The 22,808-nt window shown below is 29.7% G+C and overlaps 1 protein-coding gene across 3 annotated transcripts in view; it reads left to right on the top strand.

The window, feature by feature from the left end:
• LOC126748963 (phosphatidylinositol 3-kinase regulatory subunit gamma) overlaps positions 1–22,808 on the top strand; it is a 142,620-nt gene that overhangs the window by 112,766 nt on the left and 7,046 nt on the right. For all 3 annotated transcript variants that reach the window (XM_050458517.1, XM_050458519.1, XM_050458518.1), the window contains 2 exons: positions 13,506–13,640; positions 15,705–16,558. In XM_050458517.1, the coding sequence (XP_050314474.1) occupies positions 13,506–13,640; positions 15,705–16,558 (989 nt within the window). The remainder of the gene's footprint in view (positions 1–13,505; positions 13,641–15,704; positions 16,559–22,808) is intronic.

Below are 22,808 nucleotides of genomic sequence, written 5' to 3'. Positions count from 1 at the left end.
TTTCGGAAAATAAACACATATCCTTATACTTATACAAACTTACCTTTATTTTTATTTAACTTATTTAAGTAATAAAAAAAAAATTCTTCTGATTAAATATCTTAATTTTAATTAAAAAGTATACTTTTATAAAGCATAATTTTTTTTTTTTTAATTGAAGAGATTTTTACATTTTTTTAAGGTCAAACCTTAAAAAAAATCATAAAATGTATATTTAATAATTATCAAAAAAAAAAAATACATTCAAATAGGCCAAGAATGTTGAATTAGAATTTTTAGGATATATCAGCAATTAACTGAACACTCATAGGATATACCGGGATAAAAATTTAATAATATATAATAAATATTTAATATTACTCTTTACTTTGTGATATTTTAACATAAATTTTACTTTTATTTTTATTATTTAATTTCCTTCAGATAAAATATATTAATTTATTAATTTTAATTAAAAAGTAGTTTAATAATTTTATCTATTTTTCTTTAAGAGATTTTTTAATTTCTGGTATCTGTCAAGAACAACCAGCAAAAATGTTTATGGATTAATCCCAGTCAAAGCAGTTTCAGCTGAAGAATTTTTGGATTTTCCTCTTTACTTTAAGATAGGTTTAAGTAAATTAGGGCTTTATTAAAATTTAAATACAAATCATCAAATATTTCCAAACTGCACACTATCGAGGTAGATATCCTTATGGAGAATCACCTTTATTTTTAATCCTAGATAAGTTGTGATAAAATTATCAAAATGGGCGGTTTCTATTTAAGAAATTAATACTATTTTTGTAGTTCATTCGAAAGTCTCTGCATAGGAATTTTATTTTTTTTACGACTTTTATGTGATTTTTTACGTAAAATTAAAAAAAAATAACTAAGGAGAGACACCTTGTTCTGTTTTTAATTTATAAGTTGAAATATTGATTGCCGCACTTAAGAACTGAGTTGTCCAGGCGTGTATCTAATAAGGTATTCAAAAAAATTGTGTGTATAAAATTTTCTCATAATTTACAGAAACAAAAGATGCTATGATTGTACAGTTTTTTCCTTGGATGTCAAAATACCTATGCATTATCCTCGTCTTTTATATTTACTATCGATATCACTAAAATTTGGAACAGTGTCATTAAAGTTCGACAATCCTCAAATCCGAATTAGGTGATTATACATTTGTCACTTCAAGGGGCAATAATTTAGAAAAATAGTGTAAACTCCAATTAATTCATACTCATCACATTGCAATACAAATTAAAAAAAAAACGAATGAGTTGGTATGAGTCAAAGTAAGTTAAACGTCTTTTATAATTCGGTATGACAGAACCCCAATCAGTTAGTCACTGTCTACAAACAATAAACGATCCTTGTGGGAGTTGGAACCAGTTTCTGTCTTCTTATTTTTTTCTTACTTTAGAACAGGTGAGTGTTTCCCTGAGGAATACTTGGGCATCGGATTTATGTGGGCTAAGACAAAGAAACGCTTACTACTACCACTACTACTCAATTATTAGTGACCGTAAAATGAGGTTATTTTATTCTTAACTGAAGTAAACGTAATAAAATATCATGAATATGTAGCAAATGTAACCGTATACATTCAATGAACTCGATTTAATATTGTTATAGTTAAGGTAAAATGGGTTTTTATCACCGGTGTAGCCATAGAGGTAATTAAAAGCAACAGCACCAAATAAAGGATTTCTTATATGTGATTATTAACTCGTCGAGACCGTCTAATTAGTTTTATAAGAAATTATGATTTTTTTTTGGTATAATTTTTGGCGCCCAACATGGTGGGTCAACATTTGGTGTTGGAACAGGATAAGATCATAAAACGGCAAAAAGCCTGAGGATTTAGTATAATATAGTCATAGACAAATAGAGTTTTAGCATTTTATTCTAGGAATAACATTCACCTTCCAGTTAGCCCTAATAATGCCCAATGTGTCTCAAAAAAAAAATAGTTGAAACAGAGCCATTAAGTTTAATTACAGTCATGCGCAGTCTCATGCACATTAAAAAATAACAGTGAGGATTCATCCATTGCCTCATTGGGTTAATGAGTGCCTTTCTTTTTAACTCTATATGCTATAGAACTAGAAAATGTAGCAGAAGTTAATTTAAATTATTTTGTTCTAGGAACAATATTCACGTTCCAGTTAGCCCTAATAATGCCCAATGTGTCTCAAAAAAAAATAGTTGAAACAGAGCCATTAAGTTTAATTACAGTCATGCGCAGTGTCATGCACATTAAGAAATAACAGTGAGGATTCATCCATTGCCTCATTGGCTTAATGAGTGCCTTTCATTTTAACTGTATATGCTATAGAACTAGAAAATGTAGTAGAAGCTACAAAATTAATTTCAATTCTGTGGAAAACATGCCTGCAGCAAAACAACCGAATTGACTAAAAGGTATAAAATATAATTCCAAAAGCCTGGAAAATAAAGAGGAACGTTCTTTTAATTTTCGGAAGCTCTAAAAAATTTAATTAAATGTCTAAAATAATATGAAATATGTCGACTTCGAATGCCTGGAATAAAAACAATATTTACGTTAAAAATCTGGAAGTTAATTCTAAGTCCAAAATCGAAAATCGATAGTTCATTTTTAACTGAACCACTGAGTTGAAGATCTTTAAAAGACCCTTTTAATGTTTTCTTTTTATATATTTACTTACGTTGCCTTTAAACTAGGATGTAACAATTTGATATCTTTTTTGCTGCTCCATAGGGCATAAAACAATCGTTAAATAGACAGAATGAACGTAAAAACTTTTTAACACGCAATCACGTGTTAATAAAGCGTCAAGTGAAATTAACTTGTCGTTTAAAAGCCATAAAATCCAGAGATGCGCCGTATCGCGACTGCAGGGTCTCTTTTTCTTGGTTATGTAATGTTACATGACACATTGGCGGATGTTTCACTCCCAGATGATGATTCTTTAGTTTCCTTAAAATGCTACGACCGAAATAGTTTATCAGGCTATTTCGATACTAACTGGCACATTTTGATGTCATTTTATTTATAGATGGTCAACAGATGTTTTGATTTAAATCCCCCTGCAAATTGCTTCATTTTTTTTCTTTACGTTTTGGCTTATTAACGCCAATATATTGCAGTCGCACAGCACTTAATCTTATTATAACGATAATGACGGCTTAATTGGCAAAAGAATATACTCTGATAACAGCGATTATATTATATGCGAATAATTTATCATCTTCAATAACCTTTTTATCGAAGGTCATTATGCATATATGACGCGATTTCATTTTACATTTTTTTTCTTACACGTGCTAATTTTTACGTTGATTATACCGTGGCGAACCGTTATGGAGAATTGAAACCGCCTTTCTTAAGAATTGCTTAAATCATAATAATACACGTACACTGAAAAAAATTTCTTGTCATTTTACAATAAAAAATAATTTTACTTGCAAAATTTTCAGTAATTTTATTCAGTGTATTGTTTGCAGTCAAACCGCTATTACCATAATATGAGTAATAACATTTGCACTTTAATGTACTCCACGACGTAACGACGCGTGTTTTTTTTTTTATTAAATAGCCAGTTTCTGAGAAAAATCAAGATAACTGACTCAGGGGCACCTGAACCACCGTACGTTCGGATACTTAGAATACTCGTAGAAATCCCAAGAATCTTGGAGACCTTGAGCGTTAAATAATGTCTGACCTTTTTTAAACTATAAACCGCAAGCATACGATAAATTGGGCGCCATATACCTGATATATTATTTGCATTTTCAATGTTAATATTGCCTTGTTTTAGCTATTAACTAATCAGGTGGGTTTCTGTTTAATTAGTGTACAAAGCAAAGAGTATTTATCCATTTGCATTTCTAGAAAAATATTTGAAATAAAACAAATTAGGATTTTTTAAGAGAGTTCATTAACTTACATTTTAAATTTTTGACAAAAATAAGTAGCTAGAATTAGCTAATAGCTGTTTTTACAACAAAAAATGTCATCAATATAAAAAACTTTGAATTGCCTGGGTATTTGAGAATAAAAAAATACTATTAATTAAAATAATCAATAAGACAAACAGGGAATATAAAACTTTCACTTTTGTTGTAAAACGACCATGAAAATGACTGTTCCAAATTTTTAATCCCAAAATTGTTTACAAATACTTTTCTACAAGTATTTTACACTTGTAAGATTACATTAGTTTTGGCATTGTAACAATTTTTTTTTACAATCATTTGCTTTTATTTGTAGCTTTACAAAATCACAAAAAATTCCAATATTACATTGTTAATATAAAACATGTAAAAAAAGAACATTGTGTTTACTTGAAGAACATTTTAATGTTAACTAAAAATGAGTGTTCTTAATTTTTAATAATAATAATAATAATAATAATAATAATAATAGTAATAATAATAAATCGTCTTTTATTAGATACCACAAAATACATAAGTAAGTAGTATAAAACATTAATTTAATATTTTAATGGTATAGGTGCAAGCAGTGGCGAAGTCTAGCTGCAGTAGCTATTCATACTTAACCACTGAAGCACCATAGATGGCTTATTTACTAATACACTATAAACAAAAGAAAATTAAGATTTACACTTAAAAGAGATAAAACAAAAATACATTGTGTTTGGCTAGCAAAATTAAAGTAATGACTTAAAAGTACCCAAAATAATTAAAAAACAAACTAATAATGTCTAAATATTACAAGTTTTAGACAAAAGATAATATTATCATTTTTAAACAATAATAATAATCATTGTAACACATAAAAAATTTAACAGAATAATAAATTTAATAACTGATGCACTCACCTTTCATAATTCCTGGTTTATAATAAAAACTTTAAATACTTTTTTAAACTTGGTATATGTTAAAGATCTTAACCTGTCAGGAATCCTATTATATAATTTAATACTGTTATATACAAAGCTTCGTTTAAATAAGGCCGTCCGATGACGGTTTTAATCCTAAAATTGTTTACAAATACTTTTCTACAGCAATTTTACACTTGTAAAATTACATTAGTTTTGGCATTGTAACAATTTTTTTTACATTTAATTGCTTTTATTTGTAGGTTTACACAAGTCAAATAACTGCATAGAAATCACAAAAATTTCCAATACTACACTGTTAATATAGAACATGTAAAAAAGAACATTGTGTTTACTTGAAGAAAATTTTAATGTCAACAAAAAATGACTGTTTTTTGACCAAATTTTTATTCCCAAAATTGTTTACGAATACTTTTCTACAGCAATTTTACACTTATAAAATTACATTACTTTTGGCATTGTAACAATTTTTTTTACATTCAATTGCTTTTATTTGTAGCTTTACACAAGGCAAATAACTGCATAGAAATCACAAAAATTTCCAATATTACCTTTGTAAAGCATTTTTACGCTTATGATTTTACATTAGTTTCAGTATTGCAACAGTTTTTTTTACATTAAATTGTTTATTTGTAGCTTTACACATTTACAAGGCAAGTAATTGTCTAGAATTCATAAAGTTTGCAATATTACATTGTTAACATGCAAAATGTAAAAAGCAACATTGTGTTTACACGAAGACAATTTTAATGTTAAAGTTACTGTTCCAAATGGTTTACAACACTTTTGTGAAGCAATTTTACACTTGTGAACTTGGGTTTGTTTTTGCATTGTATCAATATTTTTACATTAAATTGCTTCTATTTGTAACTTTACACACAAGGCAAATAACTGTATAGAAATACCAAAAAGTTTGCAATATTACATTGTAAATATGCATACCATAAAAAAAATGATGCTAATAAAAAGTGACTGTTTCAATTCGTTTATAAACGCTTCTGTAAAGCAATTTTACACTGGTAAATATGCGTTGGTTTTTGTAACAAAATATTTACATTCGTTTCTTAAATTTTTGCACTAAATTTCATATAAAAATGCTTTTTAATGTAATTAGTATATGCAAATCACAAAAAGTGTAATAATAGTTTACAAATATGCATATTATTTGTGTAAAAACGTACTAATTTTAATGTATAATATAAAAAAATTATAGAAATAAATATTAAGACTATTTTACAAAAAATTTACAAAATCGATTCACGAAAATTTTATTGTACGAATTTGTTTACAATGACTAAAACTTTACAGATATGAAATCCTTTACAAATAGGTTGTCAAACAGATTTGTTGCATAATTTAGTTGTAAGTATGTCTCATGTAAAACTGATTTAATGTAAAATAATTAGTACATATAAATAAGAAGATGTGATATTAAATGAAAAATATTTCTGTAAACACATACTGTGTTTATTGCATTTGAAAAAAGAACGTTTTATTATATAATATGAAATATTTATTAAAATCAGTATTAGGACCATTTTACATAATATTTACACAAAGAATTCCCAAAGATTCTATTGTAAGTCTTATTATATAATACTAAAACATATTACAGATAAAAGATGTAATTTTACACTTGGTTTTGTGACAAATAGTTTTTTTTTGTAAAATTTGTCAGATTTCGGAGAGCAATTTTTCTTCAATTGCACAGGAAATTTTATAATGTAATATTTTTTTATTGTTGCAAAGTTACAACCAGTTTTACCTTGGTGAGTTTACATGGCTTCTATTTATCATGTAAATCACAAAAGTTGTGTAAAAGCATAAAAACGCTTGAAACTTTTTTACGCTTGACATATTTTCTATTACTAACATAATTTTTGAAATAAAATTTTCTTGTGAATAACTTTTGAAAAAGTGATTTTATGTTAAAAGGTTGAGAGACTTTTTTGTAGAGTAATAAAGTCCCTTTAATAATCTATATTGTTCTTTTCTATGAATTTATCCCATTCTCAACTTTCATCCGTTAGAGTGCTCATCAATGATTCTTCCATGACTTCTAGAGTCAAGAACAAAATACTGACCATTAAATTTAAAATTATTTTAAAACCACTCATACCTAAAATTTCTAACAATTAAAAACTAAAATACATTTGGCACATTTTCCTGTGGCTCTGTATCCCATCATTCGATTTTAAGCTGACAAGTGCGTTTTTTTTCGTTATTTATATTAGGATCAACTTCATCAAAATCATGGCATGTTTCTGGTGTTTCACACGAGTGTTTTGAAAGCTTAATGGCCATAGAAAGTGCACGGTTTGCACTTTTTTTTAAATATTTTATATAACGCGTGTAAGCGATTAGTGTCAAACAAGGGATTTTATTATGTTCGTTTGTTTAAAGGTTTTATACACGTTTTCCTATCTCGAAAATATGCCGCTAGTTTATTCAAAATAAATTCAATTCGGACTTTCTCTACTGCAGGGCTTTGACCGTAATAACAGCCGGGCATTGCTTAAAACTGAATTAATAGAAGGAGCATTAGAATTTACTCTGAATAATTTAAATGTCAACAATATATGTAATGATATGTAGGTATTTCCATTATATGTGTATTGACCTTATCTGGACTTGTCATTCATGCGATGCGCCTAACCGAGGATCATTTTTCTTCTTTTGGGGAGTCAAGATTAAAATTTTCAGTCGACATTTATACGCACTCTGAATTTCAATTAGCTAATAATAAAAAACACATAACTAATCTGTTAAAATTGCTTCTCAATAAAGTCAGATTATGACATTCCTCGCAGTCATTGAGATGTAAGCACTTCATTATAATAGCTCTCAGTCTATATTAAAGAATAGATAAATAAATAGGGAGGCAAGAAAAAAAATATTAAAATTCCATTGTGCATCATTTTTTCAATTATAATGTTTGCTCATTGTTATTCCACACGAGCAACCAGTGCATAACAATGCTCAATATCACAACTCCTTTACCATTGTCTTCTTAGATACGAACGATATGATAATTTCTCGTTTTTATACATTACTTAAAGAAATAACCCCTTTTTTCTGATTTATATAATATAGGATAAGACTGTTAATTTTGATAAGGACATTTTAGTGGCACTCCTTGACAATTTTTGAGACGCCACTGCTGGGCAGCTTATAAAGAAATTGTAAAAGCAAATAATGTTTGTATTTTTTTTTAAACTGTATGTGTATTGGTTTCCTCCAACTAACAAGTAGGTTCACGTTTTGTTGACATTTTTGTTGAAACAACTTCATGTCAAAATGCCTTGCACCAGATACAAGCGTTTTTATGCTTGTACTCACTTTTTGTGATTTATACAAGGTGGAGGAACAAGGAACTTTTTTTTATATAAACGTATATCCTAACTTGCTTCGTTTTCGAGATACAGAGTGTAAAAGTTTTTTAATAAAAGCGGTTTTTTATCAATTATTCAAAATTCTTTCAGCCGATTTAAATAAAATTTGGTATGCTCATAAAGGCCCTCCTTTGGTGGGAATAAAACAAATTTATTAATTCTAGTGGCGTTTCAGAGGGGCTTGATACTTATAGGTAAAATTATGATACGCCACCGCTTTTTTGACAATTTAATTTTTTTTTAGATTAAGCGATCAATAACGTAACTTTCTTGCCTCTTGAGCCTTACTCGTATCTAGCTTTGTTTCCAGGAAAAAAATCAAAATCTGTGCCTGGCCCTCTTAAAACAAATAATAAATTCGCATCGATTATCTAGATTCATTTAATTTCTTTTCGAAATTTAACTTAGCCTAAGTAACAGATACAAAAGCAGATTTTCATAACAAAAAAAATTAAATTTTTTTATTAAAAAACTTTTACACTCTGTATCTAGAAAACGAAACAAGTTAGGACATACGTTTTTTTGAAAAAACTTCTTATTTTTGGCTGGTAAATACGCCCTTGAAATCTTTGCACTCAGTTTTGTATCACCCTGTATATGTAAAATAAGACCAAAATGTGTTTAAAATGCAAAGAGAGTTCCAAAGGAAAAGCAAATAAAGTGTCCTTGTCTCATGGATTTCATAGATATTCTGATGAATTTCTAGAGCTAAACCCAGAGTTATTAGACGCCCAAGAACTTGGAAATGGCAATAAGTCGTCTTGGTTTTACATCTTGGACTAGGTCTAAAGAGCTTAAGCTCATCTCAAATGAAATCAATGAAATGAAAAATGTTCTTACAAAATATCCACTCAAAAGAAATTCTAACTGTAGCAGATATTTGTGAATACTCTGAAATGCTCTTTGCGAAAAAACACTGATTATTGAATGGATTCCGTTGATTGGAACTACTGACAGGGTCATAAAAAATTCACCATATATAGAGCAATTTTCTTTGATGTATTCTTCTGTCAATTTCATCTCACAAATTCTCAATTGGGTTGAGATCTGGGATTTAAACTTTAAAAAAGAATAACGTCAACTTTATTAGTACTTTTTTTTAAACTAGCTTTCATGTGTGCTTTCGGTCGTTAGCATCCTAAAACCCCATCTTAAGCATCTCGTTTTTCTAATATGCTTTGGTATACAAAATGATCCATAATATTGTAACGAAATTCGGGAACACACTTTTATTGTCAACTCTCACGAGATGTGTCTAACTCGCCTTGACTGTCGTTTAATTGTTTCCAAGGTAAAAACTGACTAAACAAATAAAACTGAACAAAGCGCGTCCTTTTTAAAACCCGATGGAACAGTTTCGAAATATTTGGAATTATCTTCATTGTTTTTACCGAAAGAGACCAATAATTTTAGGAGAATACTGACAGTCAAAGCAAGCAAGTATACAAATTCTAGAAAATTAGAACTTCAGGGATTTACAATAATATAACCTAAATAACCTAAATTGGGGCCAAAATGGGGCTTTCGAACAAGATGAATTACTTAAAAACTAAACACTATAGATAAAAATAATAAAGCAAACGTAAGTAGAACCCTAAAGAAACCCTACGAATCAACTTTAACTACAGAATACTAATAAAAATAGTACAAAAACTAGGAAAATAATTAATGTATTTACATTTTCATAATAGTATGTTCGATTCGAACTCATACCAAAACCCTCCCAAACCTATCACCACCCTGTTTTATTGTGGTCGCGTATATTTTGGGGTATAGTCATAGACTGTATAGACCATTTGATCTAAACAGTTTTAAACTTTTGACACGAACTGAAAACACGACTATTTTCCATTTTTCGTAAGACTGTAAGTCTGGTCTCTCTGTTCTTCATTAAGATAAAGGATTTCTTTGCTGACTTTCTACCGTATAAACCAGTTTCCTCGTGTCCTCGTTTTATAGTGTTTACCGATATTGATACATGTCTCAACTATTCGAGAAGCACTAGGGAACGGATCTTGCACAACCAATCTCTTGAAATTTGTATCCATCAGAATATCAGTTTTTCGTTTTTTGCCACCTTTTGGACTCCTTCCAAGGTACTCATTCTGTTAAATTTAAAAATGGTTCTGGATTCTGGTTCTTTTGATGTTGAATCTTTTTTATACTTTTAAATTCCCAAATAAACTCAAGAGTACACACAAAACTAAACAAGAAATAAATATAAAATTTAGTTGCTTTAACTGCCAAAAAAAACGAAAAAAATTATTTGCATAGAATGTGGTCTCACAAGATTAACAAAAACATTCTGATGATGGTATCTGTTTAATACCAAATCTTATTTATATCCTAATTTTTATTTAATATTTTTAAAAAGTTGCTCTTCGTATGGGAGACTGAAATGCTAACTGGAGCTTATATTCGTGGGCATGCATGACAAATTCATATTCAAAAAAGCTTAAGTGCAAATATATTATAACAAGAGCTCAATGTCCTTATTTACAAAGCAGAGAAAAATACATAAAAAATAAATAAATAATACAATATAAACAAAACAATGTCAATAATATAAAGTAACACTAGACTGTAAAATTAAGTAAATAACACAATTGAGAATAATAAAACAAACAGGATTGAATAAAATAACTCTGTAGAAAATCCTAGGACCTATTCCTGAGGTCAAACTAAGCCGATTTAAAGCAACTTACCTCAGTTCAAAGTTGCTTCGTTTCTTAGTTATAGGGTCTTAAAATTTAAGAAATAATAATCGATTGTATTTAATTTTTTTTACATTTTGCGACATATTACTTTGAAAATTGGTATCCAGGGTTTTTTTTGGTAATTAAACTATTTTTTTAAGGAAACAATTTCCCTAACGCTTTAGAGTAAAAAATGGTACCCTTGTTAGAGTCCAAGATATTTCGTATTCAATTATCAGCTTTAGTAGGTAATAAAATTCAGTTATTAAAAAAAAAAATAATTATGCCAATTGATTTTTTTTTAAGTCTTGTATGTATGTGTAGAAAAGTAATAATAAACCAATATTTTTATTGTAAAGAATATTCGTTATCACCCATATTATTTATGTTCGGAGGAAAAAAGAATTGTTTGATAAGTGTTTTAGTGAGAATTTGCTAGTGCGCATATAAATAAGGTGTTTTAAGCTTGTTAGTAAAATTTGAATTTCTAATTTGGTAAACTGGCTAAAAAATTCAGTTTTGCAGAAATGACGTATATGTTATTAGTTTTTTGGTATTGTGAAGGAAATGGCCGGGAAAGTGTCAGGGTATATTCCAAGGTATTTAACAAATTGCTTCCTATTACTCAAGTAGAATTAATTCCCCAATCCAAGGTAGTGTTCTTTAAGAAATTTAAATATTGAATTAAAAACTCTGCAATATTCGACTATTTTTTGACATTTTAAGAGGCAATCTAGGAAATTCTGAGTTGGCTTTCAAATAGTAACTGATTAATAAGGGAACTTTACATGCAGACCTTGATGGATTTCTAAAGGTGCATTAAGAGTTATCGTGGACTAAAGAACTTGGAAAGGCTAATGAGTTATCTTGGTTTCACGTTGAAAAAGCTTGGGTTTGTCTCATGTTTCTTTGAGGAAAATGAAGAATTTTCTTGCAGAACACACATGTTTTTTACTTGAAAACCTTACTCTGCTCCTATATAATGTGTTAGTAAAAAATAATTAATTTTCTCCTCCCGGAGTCAATGCATGATGCTTCAACGACGAGTGAGAGGGAGAGAGAGAAAAAAAGCGGTTCTATCAATTTTTCAAATTTATTCTGTTCATCTCCAAAGCGAAATCGACGCCTGCTATGTAACTGCGATATAGCAGGAGAGGACAGTAACATTTAGATCGTGCTTTTTTTCGGATTAATGCAGGCCTACGATAGGTGCTTAGTTCACTAATAGTGACACTCAAACCACGTTGCTATGCGGGCAAGCGATCTATCCGTCTCACTCTCTCTCTCTTGTTCTGCCTTTAGTTTTAGTATTACCTCACATGCCGGCGAACCGGCGAAAGCGGGTTACTAAGTGCGCGTTGTTGCCGCATCTTTTTCTTATATTTTGTTTTTGTTTCATTATTCGCACGTAAAGCTCACCGATCCCTTATGTACAGATAAGAAACTGACACAAATGATACGTTTCCATGAATTTTTAATTTGCATCTGTGCTTTTCAATTGGTTTTGTTGTAATCGGACATTTGACAGCTCTCAATCAGCAACCGATACTGTTTTATTAATGCTAAGAAAAAGAACAATTTCTTATACACGTCAAAAATATATATCTAAAGGTCATAAAATTAAAACATCATTATGTCATCATCTCATTATGTATAATGAGGAAAGAATTGAAATTTTGTGTAGGCCTTTGAATCACAGGAATCACCCTCTTCGGCAGTGAAAAAATTCCCTTAGTTTGAGGGGTGTGCCTCCAAGTCAAAATTACATAATCACAATGAGATTGAAAGAATGCATGATCAACTGTCAATAGTATAGACTTGCCGACTAGTGTTTTCATCCTTGTTAGGAGGAAATTGGTTGAATTTAATTTTTTAGCAGTGTCATCAATATGTTCATTTAAATGTTGTTTATATGCACTCCTAAAAGCTTCACACATTTTGTATTAGAAATTTCATTCGTACGGTTTAGTATTTAAATTGTTCTTAGACTAAATAAGATTCTTTTGGTTTTACCTTTTTGCGGTCATTATGGCCATGATTATTACTAATATTCGTTAATGGATAAACACTCAAAGAAGAAGAATGAATCCAGGGTTGTTACAATTATCTAAAATAAAATCAGTATAAAGTTTTTGTTAAGTTAAGCGTGTTAATTTGTGTGACAACCTTTCTAAAGCTTACAGGAGATAAGCTCCAGTTTAAATGGGAAGAGGGCTTAAACTTTAACAGGGATATTTTGCAAGAGTTTAATTCTGATAATAAAATCAAAAAAATGAAGATAATTTTAAATGGTGTCAGATTTACTCCATATAAGTCATAAATAATATTTTTGGCGTTCCACCAAAAAAAAAATCCTTTAGTAATCAAAATTACAGTCACCGTTCACCTTTTTTTCCTGTAAGATCATTATAAAGAAAGGATTGACCTTGCATTTTATTAAAGGTCTAATATACACGAGTTTGGCAATTATACAATACAATTGACCCAAAGTCAATTGGGAGTTAAAATTGTATAAATGGGTTAAATAGGTGCTTTAAACATCAATTTAAAATAAATTAATAATTAATGGTTTCCTTTTGTTTCAGCCTATCACGGAATGGACGACATCAAACGTGCTAGAATGGATGGCCGCGCAAAATCTATATCTGTATTCGGATATGTTCCGATACAAGGATATCAAAGGGGTGGATCTTGTCAATTTAGACAGAGAAAAACTACTTGTAAGCTTTTTTTTATTTTACTCAAACCAGAGTTTAACACCTAAATTGGAACTTATTTTCTTTATAATTTTATCTAACACTAAGTAATGCTTCGATATTTCCGAACAATAGTCTAGGGCTACATTACGTAATATTACATCCCCTGGTACTAAACAAAAAGGGAAACTATTGCCATAATAAATTGAAATCGAGGCCTTTCAGGTTTTTATAAAATATCTTTTCCAAAAGTGTCGCCCGCTCGTCGCTTTGTCGACAGTATATTACTCAAAAGGTCTCTGACCGATATTAATAAAATGTTGGACGTTTTATTGAAAAATGTTTTTTTAGCTTTCCTGCATCCCTCGAGGTTGACCCTGTTTCATATATTTTCGAAAAAACAAAAATTCAGTAGATTGTTTCGATGTAGTAGGAATGATTCTTATTGAAATCGTAATTTATCTCGTAATTTATTTTCTCATTTAAAAGGGTTGGGACAGTAAACGTGAATTTCCTTTTTAGGTTACTAAATTGCGATTTTATCGTTTTATGTTCTTTATGATATTAGGGCCAGATAGAACTTTTCAGGGTTGGGGAGAATCACGGTCATTCTTTAAATGTTCTTAAAGGAATTTGTCAAAAATTCATCGTTTTGACTTATTTTTAAATATTGCTTAATAACATCCCCTTGCCTAAGGGTTATTGATTTGCAAATTGACTATATAACATGCAAATAATTAATTTAAGTATCAAGATATTTAATCATAGTTTCAAGCAAACCATATTGTCACATAAGTCAAGCAGCTTATCTTTTGATTAATGTGACGTAAATTTTAATTACGTTTTTTACCGTATAATTATGGCTTAGTGTTGTTGACATGTAAATATAAAGTATTTGGAAAAAAATGCTTGACTTAACGGTTTTTGCCGTTAAGAAAAATTACGTGGAAGGAAGTGTATATTAAATTACTTTACCGAAAAAGTGTGATTTTTGTGCAAATCCTGAAGATTATTTTAAGTTGAAAATTTTAGAAGTATTTTTGTTTGAGGCACTTATTTCACCAATTTTCTCAATAAATTTCGACTTATTTCGAGAATATTCTTATGAAATAAATGGAATATTTTTAAAAGAATTTCCACCCAAAAAAGAATATTTATTTCTCAATAACTTCATATGAGAACGATTCTTGTGCCTCAAAAACTTTTTGAGTTAGAGGGAATTTTACCTAAAGATCACCAAATATTTCACTTTGAACTTTTCAGATACATATTTACCATTGAAATACTCTAATTTTTTTTTTTATTTAAATAAAAAAAAAGCCGGAACATTCACTAAATATCCAAGAATCAAACAAAACAAAAGGATTTTGCTTCAAATTTTGAACATTCTCTATACATGTTAGTAAAATGTGTTCTGTGAATAGTCCATTAAGCGAACAGTAATTTGTATATTCCTGGTATATTTGACCATCGAGAGAGAAGGAAAATTTTTTAATTAAAATTCTAGTAATAATATTCAGACAATTATCGAATATTTTTTAGATTATTCAGATGTCAAAATATTAAGGACTTCTTGGAAAAATTTACAAGTAGCTATACTCAAAATATTCCTGGAGTATCATCTTATATATGTAATAATTTTAAATATTCCCTAATATTTCACTTAATTTGTTTTATAAATGTATCAGAAATATTATGTAAAATTATAATTTAAAAAAGATCAGAATATTAATTTTAACTGTTTAATAGTCCTGGATTATTAAATGAAGCAAAAATTGTGTCCAAAAAACACTTAAATTTTAAATGAATTTGTTCCTTTCGTCATCAATGCACTGTATGCAGGGTGTTGAAAATTCAAATTGGGTTCTCAATAAAGTTTTATTTACATATTATTTTGGAAATGAATTAAAAAGAAAGATTTTTCATATGGGCAGTAATGTAGTAGAAAAACAAATTAATGTGTATACAATTACCCACATAAACTTGAACTCTACTCACTTATTACATTCGCCAACACAATAAACTTTTATATAGATTTTTTAGGTTTAGTGGACCTTCTTGAAATAATTACTATTTTTAATATTTTAGGGTATGGGAATAAAAGACGAGTTCCACCAAAAATCCATTCTAACATGCATCGACGAGCTGTTAAACCCAACCGAAGAAAAAAAGCCTGATTTAAACGAACTAGGCGAAGGAACGAGCACATCAAATGGATATCCTCATAATTGGATCCAGCATAGTTTCAACTCCTTAGAAAGATGCGAAAAATGTAACAAATACTTAAGAGGTTTGCTACATCAAGGTTTCATTTGCCAAGACTGCGGGTTTATCGCCCATAGGACTTGTATGGCTACCGGGACGTCGTCCTGCACCCGGAGACCATCAGAGGACGGAAGAGTGCCATATTTCCAGTTTAAATCATATTTCGGACAAGGTTTATGTATACAAGCTAAAGTAGGAAAAGCTCCTTTGCTTCTGATTAAGTGCGTGGCCGAACTTGAAAACAGAGCCAAGAACGATAAGACTCTTGAGTTATACAACACATACAGTGCCACTCCACCTGCAGACCAGGTAAACAAACTGGTAAAAATCATCGATACCGATATCAATAAATTAGATTTAACGACGTGCAGTCCGGTAGCCATCGCAGGTGTCATAAAGAAATACTTACGGGAATTGCCTGACCCAGTAATTCCCGTCCAGTGGTATGATAAGTTCTTGGAAGCGCAGAAAAAGAAGAACGACGAGGAGTGCGCCTCTATTTTAAAACAGCTCGTTAAAGAGTTACCCGAGCACCATGCGATCACTCTCCACTTCGTCATGGCCCATTTATGCCGTTTGTGTCAAATGGAGTTCGCGAGAGGGAACAAAAATCCACCGACCGTTCTTATTCAAGTTATGTGCCACATATATCTAAGGCCGCCATGGGATCGTATTATGTAAGTATAAAATGCAGTAGTAGCTCGCACGTCTCTTTTTCTTTTATCACTCTTATTAGTATTATTATTTAAATTATGTTGGGATTTATGACTTTATTAAAAGAGCAGATCAATTTAGATATTTCTAATATACTGTGAGTAATTCTGAACTGACAGGGATCATCTTAACGAAAGTATTGATACAAACCACCTTTTTTTTTAATGAAATGGCACTTTTCTTCAATTGACAAGCATTTTACTTCGAAAACCCTCCTTTTTTCGCATTCAGATGCTAGGAAGTAAAGTCTCCCTTGTCGTTTTTTATAATTGCAACATCTTTGCTTATTGTTATTTCTCAAAATATGGTGCGATCTATGGCTATATTAAAAGTGGAGATCAATTTAGACGGTTTTCGCCTACAGTGAGTAGCTTAATTATGGGCATGGCACCTTTTTTTTAATTTTTGTCTAGTTCCGACAGTGGTCTTCTTAACGAAAGTATAGACACATGCCACCTTTTTTTAAATACAAATTGAAAAAATTTTGTTTGCCACTTTTATAATCAAGTTACAATTTTGTGTTCACTTATTTTATGATGACCAGTAGGAATGTTTCTCAATTAAAACAACCGACGACTTTAATGGAATAGTAGTTTTTGAATTTTATACAAAATTTTAACCCCATTTAATTTAACATATGCTATACCAACATTTACTTGTTTAAAAGATACTGATAAACAGTAGCGTACCCATCTTCTAAATGGTTATGTATATGTAATAATTAGCTGGGCCAAAAAATCGACTTATTTTTTTTTAAATATATCGAAAATATTGTGAATGACAAAAAAAAAATGTCAGAAAGTTTGAGCCCTTAATAGATTTAATTTTTTTTTATTTTAGAATGTTTTAACTAACGAACAAATAAATATATAGAAAAGTACAATATATATGTACCAAAAAAGTCTCTACGTTTTTACATAAAATCACTATTAGTTAGTTAAATATTTACTATTACTGAAATTATTAGTAACTTTTAAAAGAAAAGAGAGTATTGCCTTTTATCTAGTGAATGTCCCCTTTTAAATACACCAGCTATTCTATGGACATCCGAATATTGTCCAAATGATATCCACTGAATATCAATTGAAAGTTAAACGACACACTTTTGTATATCAATTTAAAATCCATTATTTATCCTATAAGATACACTTAGATGTACCAATGGTGGACACTGAAAATTTTCTTAAAATTTAAGAAAGAAAAACAGTTAAGAGTAAATATTATTTATTCTTTATAACTTTGTTTGCATGTTGAAGGCATTTCCATATGGCTGTCTCTGTTGGCTTCTTATCAGCTCTAACTTAACTCTATGATACTAACTAACCAGTGAGAAAAATGTCAATATCTAACACTGACTAAAAGTTAAGATATTGACATTTTTTTCATTGGAGTAGCTGGAAGAAATAAGATAATTTGGCTCTTATTGGCAACTGAATGTCTTGATTTTTGGTGGCTAAAATGTAACAATTATTGATTTGTAGGATACTCCAAGGCTCTCCAAGCAACTATTGAAAAAATTATTGAAATTCATTTATTAAAAATCAAGAAATTGACATTTTTCACAGTGAAGTGCGTGGAAGAAATAAAATAATTTAACTTTTATTGGCAATTGAATATCTTGATTTCTAATGGCTAATATGCTGTAATTAATGATTTCTGGGATATTATTATATGAGCAATTTTTAAATTACTGAAATTCATATACTAAGAATTAAGATACTACATAAGAATTAAGATATTCATATTTTTTCACTGGAGTGCCTGGAAGACATAAAATAATTTGACTCTTATTGGTAACTGAATATCTTGATTTCTAATGGCTATTGATTTCTGGGATATTCTAATGGCTTTTAAGCTTTAAAATTGAAGTACTCGCATTCAAATAAATAGCCTAAATAAATATCAATTTCTTGACGTATGTTCAAGAGTGAAAAATAATGGAAAATTCTTCGGATCATCTAGAGCAGATTTTTTTTTACAAATAAATTCATTAAATATTTCAAGTATCTGAATATTTACAACATATTAAACAAATAGCTTCCGTAGCTTATCAAAGATTTGTCAAATGTATGTCCGTATGGAGCAGCCTTAATCGCTGTTTGAAAATAATTTTAGAAATCTATACTTTCAACGTTGAACAATAATAAGAATACACATAGATATCCTAAACCGGTAATCCATTGCATGCCCAATGAATGTTCATTCTAGATAATACTTTTGGATGTCCATTGGACAAACGGTGCTATATGGGATATGATGCGAATAACAAGCTATATTAAATTTCTTTCCTTTAGTAACAGGAAAGTTCTTAAAATTATCTTAATTAAGTTCTGACTGACCAGAACCTTCCATCAATAATTTTAAATTATTTATTTGAATGTCCTTTAAAACAAACGGGATAAGATGGATAGAGGTCCCCTGCAGACATATCTAACAAATTAATTAATAATTTTTACTAATTTTTCTAACTAGGAACTAGAATCATTATTGATTTTTATCTTCATTGTTATCCTTAGATTCTTCTACTTCTTCAGTTTTAATTTCTTAAGTAATTGTTCCACTTATTTAAGCTGAATCTATACATTAGTTACAATTAGTGTATATGTATCCCTAACCCCTCTACTCTCCGCCCTAATGAGACATTCCATAGGACAATGGAAATTAACCTAATGCATCTCTAAGTAATAATATTCGAAGAATTCCTTTGTCTCTTAAATTCGGAAATTAGACCTCTAAGCCTTTGAGTTATTTGAGGTGCAGATTTAAAATGACGACCTAACGTCTATTCCAAACACTGTATTGAATGTGCGTCAGAAATTGCAATATTGTGACTAATAAAAAAGAGCCCACGTTGCCAAACGTTCAATATTGGTCATCGATGTGCCATTATAATTAAATGAGACAATAAAACAATAATTATACTAATGGTTATAATTAAAGGTAATAATTTTCTCGGTAACGTCATTGGGCTGCACCTTCTGTAACTCCAAACAGCCGTTTAACAATATTAAAAAAAAAAAAAAACGAGCCAAGTTTTCCATTTAATAAACACAACAAATAAAGTAATTTTCCAAACGATTCCACTAGTAAGTTTACTAATAAATTTCGAAGTCTATTTTGGCGTGTTCATTTTACCTCCCACAGGTGGCTTTTGCCCTTTCTTTCTAAGAAATTTCAAACCCTTAGATGCAACCCAATTTAAAAAAAAAAGAAGGGTTTTCATGCCTGGTGACAGAAAAGGGTCCTGGTTGGTTGAAGTAGCCGTACACACACTTTACATTGCCCAATTGCTTAAGGGCAAACTATTATAAGGGTGTACTCAAGAAATGCTAATTATTATCGAGCTGAAGAGGGAATATGAGAATTCTCCCGTAACATTCCGTCGGTTTTGTGTTGGGGCGTTGCAGCTGTTGAGCTCTCAAACGATTCCCTCTTTCAATAATGTCTAGTTTTTGTAAAAAACATCCATTTAAAATTAATTCACATATTCGAAAAATAATGTATGATCAAACGATAAATTGATATTAGCGGCAACGTAGAACGTGAGCTTTTTAACCTTTTATCATATGGATGGTTAGCTTCTGCGATTGGCGAGATACGTGTTTCTATGCACGTTATATTTAACATTCGTTCAAGTACATTGTATGATTTTAGTATCTCGATCTGATAAGAGACGCTCTGATAATACGGTTAAGTAGGAATTATTGTCAGAATATCCAGAATTATCCGCCAGACTTGATGGCAATGGTAGTGAGTGAGATTTGTTATGCTTAAAAGTTAAATTAGTTAATAATGTGTATTGCAAATTCGCGTAGTGGCCTTATCGATGATAAAACTTGCAAATGTGATGAAACTTCGAATCAAAATGCAGTCAATCTAATAAGAGAGTGCCTTAGGGAAATCACGGTTTTGCAAACTAATGGGTAAATAACTAAGTTTTACTTAATAATATAATACACTGACCATGTTTTATGTATTAAAAATTATTATCAGAGCACATCACATCTGGTCAGTGTTAGGCATGTGCTATAATTAACTTCCTTGAGGAAAATCCCTCAAGGTCAGCCTTGAAAACCGCATGCTTTTATATGGGGATCGTGAATATTTCAAAGTACCATTTTTGGCTCGTAAATCTTCTAAATGTATTCGACTTCTGTTTTTATTAATAGGTTTCCTTTAGGAGTTTTTTAGAAGGACCAGTGTTCTCATAAAAATTACTCAAGGGAGAATCATAAATAATTTAGTTGATCAGCACGTCACATATACGTTAACCAGATATATCAATACACGACATTTCTTTAATGTAATTTTTCCTTTGAATATACAGGGTGTCATAGTTGATTTTTAAGAAGCAGGCATGTAACTTGGACAATTTTTAGGTATATCATAATATTTTGGTTGACATTGAATGTTTAGTCTAGAAACGTAATTTCAATATCATTTAAATTTTAAGTAAATATTGAATAACCTTTATATCACTGGACTCGTTCAGTGACAATACCAACCCAGCTTGACCAAAAAAATGTTGGCTTATTTTTTCCTGTTTCCTTAATTAATATTGCAAATACATAAACTTTTCTATTTATAGTTTCCTTTTTAATTATTTGTTACAGGATATAAGAGATTTTTTTATTGGACTAGAATATTAAGTAAATAGTAATAAATTAAACTCCAAGTCACAGGTCTCAAACATATTGAATAAAAAGTCAACGCGTGTTTCGCCTGTATTAGGCATCATCAGATCTTCTGGAAAGAAGAAACAGACATATAATGCCTTACGAACACTTTATTATAATTAAACCTAGTTTACACCAAAATTACAAACTAATAACTAACCTTCCGTATTCACTAATAAAAGAAATGTAGTGTGTGTTGCATATCTGTTTTCCTTTTTATTAGTGAATGTAGGTTTCTAGTAATCAAAATTTAGAAATTGTTTATTTATAGACTATTTATAATATATTTTGAAAAAATAACTAGAAGCCATTCACTAAAGGTCAAGAAATTGGAATTTTTATTCCAGGAGTGCCTGTAAGAGACAAAATAATTCGCCTCTTATTGACAAGTGAATATCTTGAGTTTTAGTAGTCAAAATTTAAATTTTATTGATTTTCGGACTAGTCTGAAGACTATTCTAGTTTTTTTAAAAGAAATTACAAAAATACATTTATTAAAAGTCAAGAAATTGGATTTTTTATTCCAGGAGTGCCTATATGAACAAAATGATTCCTCTATTATTGACAAGTGAATATCTTGGGTTCTAGTAATCAACATTTAGAAATTATTTATTTGTTAGACTACTCCTAAGACTATTTTATCTTTTTTGAAAACAATACTAAAATCCATGCACTAAAAATCAAGAAATTGGAATTTTTATTCCAGGGGTGCCTGTAAGAAACAAAATAATTCGTCTCTTATTGACAAGTGAATATCCTGGGTTCTAGTAGTAAAAATTTAAAAATAATTGATTTTTGGACTAGTCTGAAGACACTCTAGTCTTTTTTTTTTAAATATTAAAAGTTAAAAAAAAACTGACTAGGATTTATTACTGTTTAAATTAAGCCAGTCTCTTTGATAAAAAATGGTCTATTTCCTCGAGTTAGAATATTGATAATTGTGTACGAGTAAAAAATATATAGGGTGTAAAATTAATATATCTGAGTTGGCATCAGTTGGTGGGACCATTCTGAAAATAAAATACTTTAAGACATAAAGCAAAAAAAAAAAACCGCTTGGCCTAGAAACAGCATAATATTTTAAGCTGCCCACTGAGTCACCAACCCTGAATTAGAGACAATTTATTGCTTAATGTTATATAGGATTTTGATTACATTAAAGCCTAATCTAAAAATATCTAACATTAAAATGACAAAATTTTATCAGTCCATCTTAAAAATACACTTGATATGTTTGATAGATCAGAATTCTGAAAGAAAAAAAGTGGAACACATGTTGAGATATAAAAATTCAAGTGATGTTAACAAAGATTTAGCGCAAGTTGAATGATTTCCTGTTTAATCTTAAAACTGTGTCACAGAAGCTCTCAAACGTCCACTTATATTCTTTATTTCATTTCTCAAATTATTTTCTAGATTTTATATTCATTTTGACGAGGTTTTATTTAATCCATCATCCAGCGTTATCGCATTCCGCATTTCTAACCTAAAAATGTGCGATGCTCTTCCACCATTCTTATTAAATCGCGAAACTGGC

This window comes from Anthonomus grandis, chromosome 22 (genome assembly GCF_022605725.1).
Source record: "Anthonomus grandis grandis chromosome 22, icAntGran1.3, whole genome shotgun sequence".
NCBI classification, from domain to species: Eukaryota; Metazoa; Arthropoda; class Insecta; order Coleoptera; family Curculionidae; genus Anthonomus; species Anthonomus grandis.
This window is presented reverse-complemented; position numbering and strand designations above follow the sequence as displayed.